The 14967-nt window shown below is 36.0% G+C and overlaps 1 protein-coding gene across 1 annotated transcript; it reads right to left on the reverse strand.

Moving 5' to 3' along the window:
• Positions 1-1198: 1198 nt before the first annotated feature.
• Positions 1199-3800, reverse strand: LOC129893359 (uncharacterized). Its single transcript, XM_055968881.1, has 2 exons — positions 3606-3800; positions 1199-1441 (listed from the first exon to the last, which is right to left on the reverse strand). The coding sequence occupies exons 1-2, from the start codon at positions 3798-3800 to the stop codon at positions 1199-1201; spliced, it is 438 nt and encodes a 145-aa protein (XP_055824856.1).
• Positions 3801-14967: the final 11167 nt, after the last annotated feature.

Here is a 14967-nt window from a genome sequence, read left to right on the forward strand (position 1 = left end):
TTGGTTCCTCCAAAGAACCTTCATGGATGCAACTTCTTTGTTTCTCAATTTTCTGACATAATCATCTAAAATCTCAATCAGAACCTCTTTAGAAGATAAACTCTCTTTCACACCAATATTGTCCAATGGCACAATGGAGGTGGGATCACAAACACACTTTTTCAATAAAGAGACATAAAACACTTGATGCACCGATGCCAATTCCGAAGGCAAATCCAACTCATATGCCACCTTAACAAAATGCCTCAAAATCTAATATAGGCCTACATATCAGGGACTAAGATTCCCCTTCTTACCAAAATGCATCACACCTTTCATTGGTGAAATTTTCAAGTAAACTAAATCATTAACATCAAATTCAAGCTCCTTTATCCTTACACCCAAATAGAACTTTTGTTAGCTTTGGGCAATTTTTAACCTTTCTCTAATGAGTATCACTTTCACCATAGACTCACAAACCAACTTGGGCACTCTCAATAAAACCTCACCAACCTTGAACCATTTAATAGGGGGACCTGCACCTCCTACCATACAAGGCCTCAAATAGATCCATTTGCATACTTAAATGATAACTGTTGTTATAAGAAAATATAATTTATGGAAAATAATCATCCCAATTACCTTTGAAATCGATCACATAAGTTCTCAACATATCCTCCAAAGTCTGAACAATAGGCTCGACTTGACCATCGGTCTATGGGTGAAAAGTTGTACAAAGCTTAACTTGAGTACTAAGACCCTTTTGAAAAGACCTCTAAAACTAAGATGTAAATTGAGTCCCTCGATTCAAAATGATAGATTATGAAAAATAATTGAGTTTAAACAACTCTTGAATATAAAGTCTAGCTTAATCCTCGACTGAATAGGAAGTTTTAATGGGAAAAAACTGCGCCGACTTGGTCATTCAGTCAACCACAACCCAAATCAAATCATGTTGCCTACGAGTATGAGACAAACCCGTAATGAAGTCTATATTCAAAAATTCCCACTTCTAAGTAGGAATCTCAATATATTGAGCTAAGCCTCCTGGTTTTCTATGCTCAACCTTCACTTATTGACAATTTGGATACTTAGCCACAAAATCCGCAATGTTTTTCTTCATGCCATTGCACCAATACACCTCCCTTAAATCCTGATACTTCTTTATGGGTCTCGGATGAATAGAATATCATGAACTATGAGCTATAGACAATATCATTTACCTCAACCCATCAATGTTAGGAATACACAAACAACCTTGATATCTAAGCACACCATCCCCTCCTTGGAAGAAAGCCTCAATGACTTTTTTAGCAACCACTTTCTTTAACTCAACCAAAGTCAGGTCTTTATCTTGCTTTTCCTTCACATCCGATACAAGAGATGATCTAGAACCATTTTGCACAACAAAACCACCATCCTCAAAATTAACCAAGTGAACACTATCACGACCAAGACTACCCTAGACGTAACACAACAATTAGAATATCAAAGTATTCCAACCAAGCCTCTTAGCATACATAGAATTCATAAAGTAAATAAAAAATATTGAAATGATATCATAATGCCAAAAGTAAGTTCAAAGATAGAATCTCGATAGAAAGAGAATCAAACATAATATCTGAATAATTGAAAGTACATACTCATGGCAGTCTAGATATGCCTCTACTACTGTAGATGAGGCTTAGGACAAGTTCCTATCTCACCAAAACATATAGGAAAAACTATAGTCTGAACATAAATAGGAATCATAACAGCTACTCCCTCGAAATATGAGGACTCACCAATGAAGCTAAGTAGAATGGTGGTAAACTAGCCACAAGCAGAAAGATGAGTGTCGGACCCTACAATATGAGACAATGTAGGTAAAAATATGCATTAGTACATGGAATGTATTAAGTATGTGGGAAACATGCATGACCATGAATAATCAGACATAATCATTATAAATATGAAATGCATGACCAAATAACTTGAAAGTTTGAAGTAAAACTTGAAAACATTTAATAAGGTGAATGTATCATACAACATCATTAAGGTCTTATAAGAAGAACATATACATATATGGGATTTAGCCTTCAGCCGATATTTATGACCATATGAGTTGTACCATGAAATCCGATATAACTCTCACATCGAGAATATAGAGGCTACTTACCAAGGTAGACTCTATATAAATATGAATATGAACTATATATGGATCTACTAGCTAGGCCATCAATGCACCTACAGAGGCATGTAGTTTTGAGCCAGGGGTTTCTACTAGGGACTCGCTTACCAAGTTCCCATCACAAAATTCTCTCGGTGCTATGTTAATACCAATAGAATACATAAATCATAGTCATTAGTAAAGGCAATAATCAACCAAATCTCATCATAAAATTCATCATAAGAATAGCTCCTTACAAACTGTGATCATAGCATAAAAATATAGACACTTACCATTCTAAGCATCTAAATCATAATTTCTTTCATATTGTGATAAAACCTTTCACAATTCATGGTTACTTGCTTGAAAACATACTTGAATCATAATTGATAACTTTAATAAATCATACATAATACTTCATCAAATCCATGATCATAAATCCATAGTTTATACTTGAAATTCATAACATTATGCATGGGTCCTTGTAAAACTAATTAAAAATATGTATTTTAGATTGAATCATGCATGAATAGATTATTGAAATTGAATAAATAAATAATTGAATTGACCGTATGTAAAATCATCAAAATTAGGATTAAGAGAATTTCATAAAAATGATAATTGAGAAAATCATTGGGACTCCATGGATGGAAGAAGATCCATGGATGAATTCCCACATAACTTGATTAATAAAATCCCTAAATGCAATTGGAATTGAGAGACTTGAAATTGAAGATCCCTAGAACCTTTAGCTTGGAGAAGAGGATAGCCTTGGGAGAGAAATCTTTTTTTAAAAATTTTAACGGCCCTTAGGGAGGTCAGGGGTTGAGAAACTTCCCCAGGCCTTATCATAGATAACAAAAACAAAAGTACATGGAGGGAACATAAAACTTACCTCCAATTCTATGGTGGTTCAGAAGTCGGACAACCTAGTAAGGTCGGCCAACTCATCCCCAATACTGTAAAAGGAAACCTAAAAACTAAACACCTAGAAAAGAGGATTCCTGTCAATACATAAAGTCTAGGAAAGCATAAATAAGGGAGACTCTCCCCTTACAATACACAATTAACAAAAATAAAGACAACTCTTCATAAAAACTATAACTAAAATAAAAGGAAGTCAATGTGAGAGCTTCCATAATCAGTCAAGGTATGATCAGGGAGGTTTCTTGATTTGTTTGAGCTTTCTTCTTCTGAATTTAGACATCCCTAACTTGTCCAGATCATAGTATGCTTTAGCTTTCTTAGGCAATTGATTTCTAGAAAAGTATAGTTGAGGAGTGAAGCATTTGTGACTATGTTTGGAAAGTGTATCAGCTGTAAAGTTTGCTTCCCTATATGTATGATTGCATCTGAAAGTTTGAAGCTGATTAATGATATTGTGAATCATGTCCAGATGATATCCAACAGACTAGGAATGAGTATTTAAATGTTTGATCCACTTGAGAAGGATTTCAAAATCTATTTCCAGTATTACCCTCTTATAACCAAGATGTAAAAACCACGAGAGACCAAAATATGCTGCCTGAACTTCAGCAAGATTGTAAGTCCATTCTCCCATAGGTGATGCATAAGCAAAATTGATGTCACCCTGATAGTTTCTGAGAATAGCGCCAACTCCAATTTTGCCTGGATTATCAAGGGCACTACCATCTATATTTAACTTTACCATGCTTATAGGAGGTTATTCCAGTGGACTGTGATGGTTTTAGTCTCATGAGAGCATCTTTCCATCATGAGGACCAGATCCTTCTAACAGTTTGACTAAAAAATATAAGGATAAGCAGACATAAGCAGGTTAGTAATATCATTATACACAGAAAATAACACTCTTGCACTATTGGATTGCTTTTGCCATACTTACAAGTGCTTCTATTTTTCCATAGGTTCCAACAAATGAAGATGGGAGTGGAATGGAGAATGTGTTTATGGACATCAGTTTTATATTTGGAATACCACCATCTCGTAACAAAGTTTCTTAAAGGGGTATAATCCTTATTTATCCCCCAAAGAATCTGTAAAGAATTTCCTGATGTACTTGGCAAAATTTCCTGCCATAAAAATGCGGTCTATAGTGTCCCAACCTTCTTTGTAATAAAAATAACACTTAGAGGGACTGTGATCAAAGCTGCCGATTTTTTCATTAGTAGGGAGCTTTCTTCGCAGGGTCCTCCTAAGGTGAAAAGAGCATTTAAAAGGAATAAGCTAGTGTCAAATATAGGAGTTGATAACAGTAGTTTTATAGGAGTTGATAACAGTAGTTTGTCTCTTTTCTCTTATCTGATTCCATGCAGAGGAACAAGTGAAATTTCCATTGGAGTTGGGATTCCAAATTGGTTGATCAGGTACAATGGGTTGATAATTGATTTGAGTTGCTAGAATAATAGGAACCATTTGAGCAGGAGCAACTCTAGTAATTTTATCCACATCACATTGACCTTCTGTCAGAAAGGAACTCACTTTAGTATTGTTTAGGGGGAATTACACTTACTTTTTTAGTACAAATAGTTACTTGATTTGCTATGACTTTTTACTATCGTCCAATCGTTGCTGAGGCTTTTTCTTCTATTCAATACATAATGACTGAAGCAAACTTTTTTCTCGATGGGGCATGAAAGGGATATAACTCAGTGGTAGAGTGTCACCTTGATGTGGTGGAAGTCATTAGTTCGAGCCTACACCCCTAAAATAAAGAGCCTTAAATACTAGAAGAAAAGCACCTATACCTAACAAGATTAAGTGAATACCTAAAATTGTGGTCATTTTATTTTGATCTTTCCAGACATAACCAAAGAAGGAAAAAGATTCTTCAAGTGTTTCAAATCCCAGAAGTGCATGATAAATACCGCCAAAGCCCAATATTGCAGGAATGTAGTGAGAGAGCCTAGAGCTATTGAATAATTTCATAACCCAAGGTGAATAATTGGACTCTTTACCAGTATCATAACCTCTTGAGTCGAATTGAATCTATATAATTTCTCAATCTTGACTGCTGGAGGATGTATAACTATCATCCATAATCAACCTTACTTCGGTACAAAGGTCCAGAACCATGGGTTCCAATGCACAAGATCTTTTAGCACTTACCAATGAGGTCATATCGATTAGTATTACACAGAAGAAATCAATTATATACACTAATATAATTAGATCCGCTCTTTAGTACTAGAATGATCAGAACTATGACCAAATCCTAACCAGTCATCCCATCAAAAATAAGAAGTACCAGAGTGAATCTTCCATTGACTACGAGTCTCCATTTCGTGTTTATTCTTCATCATGTGTTTCTAAACCAAAGATTGTCCAGTATCCCATTCAAACTCAAGAATAGACAAATCATTTCAACTCAGGAACAGGGACATCACTTTCATCATTCTCATCATTTGGCACGGATAGAACATTGAAACTCCATCAACCGAATCATTCAAACATTTACATACTCAACCATCGAATTCCAATTCACGAGCGACATTTCCAATCCTCTTCACCATTTTATGAGGTTAATATATTGGTGTCCGAACTTCCTCTCCTTTCCAAGCCTCATAACACCCTTCACGTACCTCCAATCTTTCCCCCAGATGCAATCATTAGTCTACTACCATCACTCTCACAGTGACAACCATACACTCAAGCTTATCACTCTAACTACCTCACTCATATCTAAGAGTTCTCGAGCTTACTTTAACACTTATACCCTCATCATCGTATGAGCTCTTTCCCGAAGACACAATAACATACTCTTACCTATCTATTACTCATCACAAGGTCTCATCTCACTCCTCCTCCACACATTTATCCTTAACTAGACAAGTACAACACAACTATCATAATCGGGACGCACTCACTCTCCCTCATCTACTCTCGCTCAACTCCATCCACTATCATGTTGGCCAACTCATCACTATTGGAAGCTCAAGACTTACTTTGGCTCATTACCCCATCATCTCCCCCTTAGCTTAAAGGCATCAACTAAAGGACACTAACTAGTTACTCAAAGCGACTCACAAATTTAGAACCTCATTCAAATCTATATTGTTTCATATACACCTCTTAAGCCTCTTCTTACCATATGACTTAGACTCAATTCACTATTTACATCTAAGGGTCACATAACCCCTCCATTCATAACACACTCTCCTCGCAAGTTAATATCTTAATCTCTCGCATACGTCATGTCAAGCCTACTAAATAAAATCTTAAAATTAGAACTATCACAATCATTTATTACATCTCATTACTCACCCTATAGATACTCCACTCTAGTTGTAGGCCTCAATCAACCACCATTCTTACTACTTCAGTTCTACTCCTCTTACTCCCTCTTCCTACCTCTACAATCATTCTACCAACCATAGCTCACTATACCTCAAACCACATTCCCTTGAATGGTAAGACTTGTCACTCAGATACACAACTTCCCCCTCGAAGGTGATATTCGAATCAAGATGTAGGGATAAGATTCTAGGATACATCTCGCTCTGACTTAATGCACGATCCATACGAATGAGAGTACATCCTTCCAGATCAATAGAGTTAAGCACAGTAATCGGCTCCTCTCAAGCCTTATCCCGTCTCTTCCCTTCCTCAAGACTTTATCTTAACTCATCAACAAGAATCTCATATCTACCATTTCAACTACCTTGAGTATGAGGGGTAGTCAAATGGATTTGAGCAACGCACGAATTAGAAGGGAACATTCATAGAGTTAAACTCTATCGCACGAACTCAGAATATGAAAGAAGGGAAACAAATTCTTAATGTCCTATAGCCTCCTGATTATAAATGTGGTGCACAACACACCCATAAATAAGACTCTACTAGATATGACTTCATAGACTCCCTAGGACACTTGAACTCTGTGCTCTGATACTATATTTGTCATGCCCCGAGAGGGTACCCTAGATGTAACCAACACTCAAAAACCATTTCTGGCTCCCAAGCGAACCACATAGCCTGATCACACATCCGTTCCTTCATTCAATCAGCGGAAGATAAAAAAAAGAGAATATTCGGTGGACATCTCAAAACATCAATCTAACTCAAAGAATAAAGGCCATGGGCAAACAAATCAACTCTAATATTTGTCATTAAAAATAGTTTGACAAGAATAATTTAAGGAAAGAAATACTCAATCGACTCTTTACTATCTAGTCGATGAAGCCTCTATCATTACTATCTAATTGGTGCCAATGACAGGTTTATGGCTACCTCAACTCAAAATGAAAAGGCTAAATCGATGTAAGATTACATGAGCGGTGTCCTCCGAATGCAGGAGAGGACTCACCAATACGCTGAGTGTGAAATAGATCCCCAATGATGCTTCTATTAACAATCTCTTAAACCTGTCTCTGCATCATGAAACGATGCAGGTCCAAATGGACATCAATACGTGGAATGTACGAGTATGTAATATGGCAGAATGAAACATACCTCAAGGAAGAATAGCAGCGGTCCAAATATCTCAAATCAGAAAGATAAGAGAGACTCAACAAGGCGTCATAAGTCTAAAGTAATAATACATTTTTAGACAAAGACCAATCATATACCATACAGTCCAATCCAATCATACACAATACAGTTCAATCAAATTATTCAATCCAATTCGATCATATACTGTTAGCTCGAAGTCAATCACATACCATCTACTCCAATCGAATCATATATCCATCCAATCATGCACAATCCAATCACAACTCATCTAACCCAACCCAATTATATACCCTCAACTCAACAATCAACTCAAAGGACTCAACTCAATAAATATGTAACAACTCACTCAAGTGTCCTAAGTCTAACAAGAAATAGTTTAGATAGGACTAACTCATAAGCATATAGCAACTCACTCAAATGCCCTAAGTCTAACAAGAAATAGTTTAGACAGGACCAACTCGTAAACCACTCAACTCAACTGACTCGGAGCACTATCAAGACCTAAATGGGAGTTTCTCTAATCCGACAACTATCACTTATGAGCCAGTGATAGTACAACAATCAGACATCGTTGCCATGTCCGCCCATACCTTGGCAGGGCATGAATGCCTCCCTAATCATGGATACCATTGATTAGTCAAGTCCTATCATTTTAGAACAATAAAAAAAATGGGAAACATCCGACTTTAATGGTTCGATCCCACGGGAAGCATCCGACTTTAACGGTTCCATCCCTACCTACGTTGGCGGCGTAGTTTCTGGGGTTCGAGTATGGACTGTACTCTCACCCGCCTCGGTGCTAGATACTCCTCCCATGACTCCATGCTCATAAAACTCTCTCCAATCATCTCAAACAAGCCCTCACGGCTAGTTTCATGTGGAACATTACCACCTCATCAACTCTATTCTCATTTCAACTCAATTAAGTCATAATGGCAAGTCTCATTTAGGACCTTGTCCACTCGTCAATTCCATCGTCAAATCAACTCAATCAAGCCTCATTTAGATAAGCATTTATGATATCTCCTTAAGACTCATCACAACTCTATGGCTTTTAGCCCAATAAATCAAGTGGAATAACACATTCAAGAAAATTGACTTATGCAACATAATCACATAGTTAAAAAGATTAATAAGACATATTAACAAGTAAAAATGCTCAACTCATTTATAATCAAAATACTTATGTTCAAAATAATTAAAAGACTCCTCAAACTCAACTCATGCTTAAACTCTTTTTAAATCATAGATGAAAATAATCATTTCTTAAACTCAAAAATAGTGTATAAATAGTTTATTCAAAAATGCTCACAAATCATTTATTTAAAACTCCTTCTCAAAAGATCCTTTATTTTCAAAATACTCATAAGACTCCAATCAACTCAGATTATGCAAATCACATATCACATAATCACATTAGACTCCAATCCGCTCCATCACATAACATCCTCATCAATATACCTCTTCATCAATCATTCTACACATATTAAATAAGCACCATTCACGTCATCACTCACATCATCATCAAAACATCATCATCACATCATAATCATATATTATTATTTACATCATCATCAAACATTATCATCACATCATTGTCAAGTATCATCATCACATCAATTATCAAACATCTACTCCAAAATCCTTATTTTTGTCCTATGTTCATTTTATAGAAGCAAAAGGGACATTCTTAACTAACCAATTCATTCTTTTCATTCCAATAAATACATATATACACACAACTATCCATCTCAACCTCAAGACATTTATGATAAGAAATCTCATCTTGGGTTCATGTGAATGAAACATGAACCCATACTCTCAACAAAACTCAACTCAAGAATATCGTCAATACCTATAAATCTATATATAAAGATACATTTGTAGTTAATAATATGAAAATAACTATTTAGTAACTCAAGTCATTAAAATCATCAATCAACCATTTGTATCTAAAAATATTCCATAGTTTAGGGAAAACTTTCAAGAAAACCTTTCTAGAAGGTGCAACTCTTTCACAACTCCTAACCAACACATCTATGGGCATATGGAAGAACTCAATCCATATTTTAGGTTAGCCTTACATACCTTGTTTGAAGACTTTGAAGAAACCTTGATTTTAGGTCTTCAATGGAAGGCTTGAATTTTTGAAGCTCTTGAAGGCAATCTTTATTGGAGAAGGATTTAGAGAAGAAGAAGAAGAAGAGAGGGAAAATTTTAGGGATTTTTAGAGAGAGGAAGGACTGAAAAATGGTCCCAAAACATTCAAGGATAGGGTATATATAATTAGGGAAAAATCCAAGTTGCCCCTCTTCAAAAATCTAAAACATTGGGCAAAAACCTTGCTGGCGCTATAGTGGCGCATCGCGCCACTGCAGCGCCAAGCCAAAATAGGCTTAAAACCCTGCACATCTAATAGTGGTGCATCGCGCCAAGCCCCAAACTACTGAGGCTGTTTTCTGGCGCTATAGTGGCATGGGGCGCCAAGCCTAAATTTCGCTCAGGCCTGAAATTCCTGCAGTACTAGTCTATAGTAAAATGGCCATAACTTTTGACTCCCAACTCCAAAAATTGAATTATTGGTGGCGTTGGAAAGAAGACGCAAATAACTTTAATTGGGTAGGTCGTAGGCCACCCAGTTCTTTATATACTAGGAGATATGGTTGTTTGAAGTTGAACCTTATACTAACTCGTCCGAAAACTTAATCGATTGGAGTTCGTTGGACTCGACTTGGTGTTAGATATCCCTTATGACCCCTAAACACATCTAAAACACTTCAAATACTTAGGAATTAATCCTAACTCATGTGTAGAATTACAAGTCCTCCGGTCCGAGTCTACCCACATATGAAGAAATGTTCGAGTCTTTGCGAAAAAATTTTTGGGGTGTCACATTTAGCCTAGTGCTTCAACAGGTTATCTGACTCGGCGAGGTAGTTCATCTAGTTCTGGTGGTGGATACCTCCAAGGTAGGTATTATGCTCCTCAAACTCTACAGGGTCAGGAAGATTCCCCTTTTGTGGTTACTGGTATGTTGTGAGTCTTTGGGTATGATGTTTATGCCTTATTAGATCTAGGAGCGATTTTTTTTTGACTCCTTATGTTGCTATGAAATTTGATGTTAGTTCCAAAATCTTGTTATAGCCTTTCCTAGTCTCTACTTTTGTTGGTGACTTAGTTTTAGCTAAATGGGTGTATAGAAAATTTTCAGTCTAATTTTGTTTGAAAATCACCTCAGTTGAACATGTAGACCCATACATGCTTTATTTTGATGTAATTCTTGGCATAGATTGGCTACATGCTTGTTATGGTTCTATCGACTGTAGAATCGAGTCGTAAAGTTTTAGTTTTCTAATAAGCTAGTCATTGAATGGAAAGGTAGTACCTCAAAACTTATATGTTGGTTTGTTTCTTACCTAGGGCCTAGCTTCGGTCATGAAACAACGATTAGTATCTCGAGAGACCCCAACCAAGCCTCTTAGCATATCATTCATGAGCAAACATAAGGTAAGTAAAGCAATAAATCTAAGCTATAAATGTAGAAATAAAGTCTCAACATGAAAAGTCTCAATAAAAGAGAACAAGTCTCAAACTCGAAATCAAAAGACAACATAGACTCCACGACATCCAACATGCCTCTACTAGACTAGATAGGGGCATAAGACAAGACTTTTATGATAGTGCACAATGATCGTTCGACCCTACATTATGATACAATATAGGAAAAAAGTATGCGTTAGTACATGAAATACACTAAGTATGTGAGAAAAATGCATGAACAATGAATATAGGACATAATCAATATGAACATGAGATGCATGACCAATATCTTAAAACATGAGTAAACTTTGGAAACCTTAAAACTTCATAATCATATGGTCAATGCATCAAAACATCATCATGAGGACTTTATACCTTTCCATATACCTTGGTGTAGGATAGGACCTTTAACCGACATATAATATCATGCAAGCTATAACATAGAATCCGATGGAACTCCAGATCGAGAAGGGAGAAGCTACTTTGTAGAGGTAGACTCCGGGAGAACATCATAACATCATGAGCTATATGTGGATATACTAACTAGTTCATATTGGCATCATAAACCTACGTGGTAAACATAGTTAGGGACTAAAGGTTGTTACTAGGATTTCCTTGGGTAGCAACTTTGGCTACCAGACCGAATTCCACCTTAAAGTCCTTTTGGTGCTTAGTTATTATCCCAATGGAAAGTTATAAATCATGGTCAGTAACCTCATTAGGAAAGAGAACAAAATATATTAATCCTCATCATAAAAGTAATCATAAGAGTAGATCATTAACATGATTGATTCATAAGAATCCATGAGTTGGTGAAAATGTCCTTTCACCTCTATAACATGATTGTGTAAGAATTACCTATCACACTAAAATTTATTTCTTAATTAATTATTGAAACATCATTCATAATATTTCATGAGTTATTCATAAACTTTGGTAATCATTCACATAACTTTCATTGAAATCACTTGGAATTCATGATCATAATTCATTGAAAACATACTTGAAAACATCATATGGCATGGTTCATTGAAATTCAACTTGAAATCATGTAATGTATTGTGAATTATGAATAATTTGATCAATAATCATAAGATAAATTATAACAAAGAAGACCCAATGCAAATTCATGAAACTAGGGCTTTTAGAAGAAGAATTCATAAAGAGATTTTAAAAAACCCTTGGGACTCCATGGTGAAGGGAACCATGGATAAATTCCAATATACTTGGACTTAGAAATCTTGAATTAAATCCCTCTATTGGAAACTTTAACATTTTGCCCTAGTTCTTGCCTTGGAGATAAGTTGGAGAGACTTGAGAGGTTTGATCTTGTGATTTTGAAGAATGAGGGCTTAGAAGTGTTAGGAATAAGTTACATGCAAGAAATTAATCCCTATAAGTGTCTAGATACATTATAATAATAATAGAAAAAGACCAAAACACCCCTTAACTTAACTGTATGAGGTTGTCTAGACGGAGGGTCACCACGGCCTGAGAAGCTCACCATGGGTTGTGGTGATGATTGTGGTGATGGAGGTGAGCCTGACATGGGAAGGTTTCCACCAAGGTTGGCACCATGGTCCGAATAGGTCTCCATGGACCCTGGACCCTTTCTTGGTCCTCACTTTTGTTTTACGGAATGGTCTGCGGTCCGTGGTAGGGACCATGAGCTGTAGTACTTCTCATAGTCCTTTTTCATGGTTTCCCTAAGTTCCAAGGATCAACCACGAAGCCTATTATGGCCTGTGATCAATTTCACACATCATGAACTGTCCCGGTGAAGGGCTCTGGTGCACAAAAGCTGCAATTTTCTAGGAAACTCCCTCAAACTCCATTTTTCAACTCTTTCAACTTTCGAGGTCTTATAATATGTCCTTGTTGGGAACATTCATCCTCGAATGGGACTCAAACTAGAATGAATAAAATAGGAAAGAGACAGAGCAGCCCATTATGAATGCAAAACCTTAACGAAAATGCATAAAACATGAAATATTCAATCCTAAGCTAAATATGTCTTTAAAACTCATTTTATGAACATGAATGCGTATAACACATGAGAATGAATGAAATGCATGGTTTTAATGGAGTGGATTACAAAGGAACTTAATACCTCAACTAGGAATGGAAGGAAAGAGATGAGGATATCATGACATCATATCAGCTTCGGCTTCCCATGTAGCACCTTCAACCTCTTGGTTCCTCCACAACACCTTAACTGAAGTTATTTCCTTGTTCCTCAACTTTCTAACTTGTCGGTATAAGATCTCAACCAGAACCTCCTTATATGAAAGACTCTCTTTCACACCAATGCTATCCAAAGGCACAATGGAGCTAGGATCACTAACAAACTTTCTTAACAAGGACACATAGAACACCGGATGCACCGATGCCAACTCAAAAGTCAAATCCAACTCATATGCCCCTTGCTAATCTACCTCAAAATCTGATATGGACCTACATAGCAGGGACTAAGCTTTCCTTTCTTGCCAAAATGCAGCACACCCTTAATGGGTGAAATTTTCAAGTAGACCCAATCATTAACCTCAAATTCAAGATCCCTTCTCCTCACATTTGAATAGGACTTTTGTAGACTTTGGGTAGTATTCAATATTTCTCTAATGAATCTAACCTTTTCCATAGACTCATGCACAGACTCAGCTCATATCAAGTCAACTTCACCAATTTTGAACAAACCAATAGGATTCTTACACCTCCTACCATATAAGGCCTCAAATGGAACCATCTGAATGCTATAGTAATAACTATTGTAATAAGCAAACTCTATCAATGGAAAATGATCATCCCAATTACCTTTGAAATTAATGAAAAAGTCAACATCCCTCAAAAATGCCCACAAAATACCTTAAGAGTGCCTTGGAAATAGGCCTCTCATGTAACACATTATCCTTAATCTTTTTGGAGAATATGAGTTTGGAATATTGATCAGGGAGTCAAAACCTACGGGAAAATGATATCGGTAGATTTTTAGGGCCCGTAGAATAGAAGAAGGATTTTTGAAGAATCCATAAAATAGTGTGGTCCGCAACAGGACTGCATCGCGGACTTGAGAAGGTTTCCTGGCCGAATTTAGTTTTTTTAGGGCATTTTAGACTTTTCCCAAATTATTAGTTAATGAACCTAGACGTTTTTAAGAACTAATTCAACTCTATAAATTAACCTAAACCTCTGATTCTATTCATTCTTCTACAATTCATCTATCAAATATTTCTCTCTCTACAAAAAGGCTCTCAAGGGTTTCCATTGAAGACTTCAAGCAAATTCACTCAATTTCTCCATCAAAGTTCTCATGTTCTTCCAAATTAATTGGTATTCTCACTCAAGGTATGTGTGTATTGATTCATGGATCCTTTCATCCATGAAGCCCAATCAATTTCTCAAGGTTTTCTATCAAATTAAAGTATGGTATTTTATGGGTCTTATGATCTCTATTCTAATTGCATGAATTTTGATTTAAAGCATGATCATGAGACTATTTTGATATAAATTGATGGTTATTGAATTAAATTGAAGAGTTTTTCCATAAATTCTCCTAGTTTATTTGCTAGGGTTCATGATGTAAATTATGATTAATTTGATTTATATTTCTAAAGGATATTATCTATATGAATTATGTATGGGTTGATATAAAGTTTATGATCATGCATATCTTCAAGTTAATTTCATGATTTTCAAGTAAATTTATCATACATTCATGTCATACCCTAATTTCAAGTACAAGCTATGGTTATGAATTTTCAAAGTATGAATTATGACTATGTATTTCCATTATGATCATGAATTATAAGTATGTCTCAATTTATGGAATTTCATACAAGTTATGAAGTAAGGTTACTTAGGATCATATGTAG

The sequence above is a fragment of the Solanum dulcamara genome, chromosome 1 (assembly GCF_947179165.1).
Source record: "Solanum dulcamara chromosome 1, daSolDulc1.2, whole genome shotgun sequence".
NCBI lineage: Eukaryota > Viridiplantae > Streptophyta > Magnoliopsida > Solanales > Solanaceae > Solanum > Solanum dulcamara.

Excerpts from the sequence above, each read along its gene's own strand:
- LOC129893359 (XM_055968881.1), bottom strand. The coding sequence starts at position 3,800 with ATGGTAAAGTTAAATATAGATGGTAGTGCCCTTGATAATCCAGGCAAA. Across the intron at positions 1,442-3,605 it reads TACATCTTGGTTATAAGAGG|GGTAGTCTTGGTCGTGATAG; the intron begins GTAATACTGGAA and ends TGTTACGTCTAG.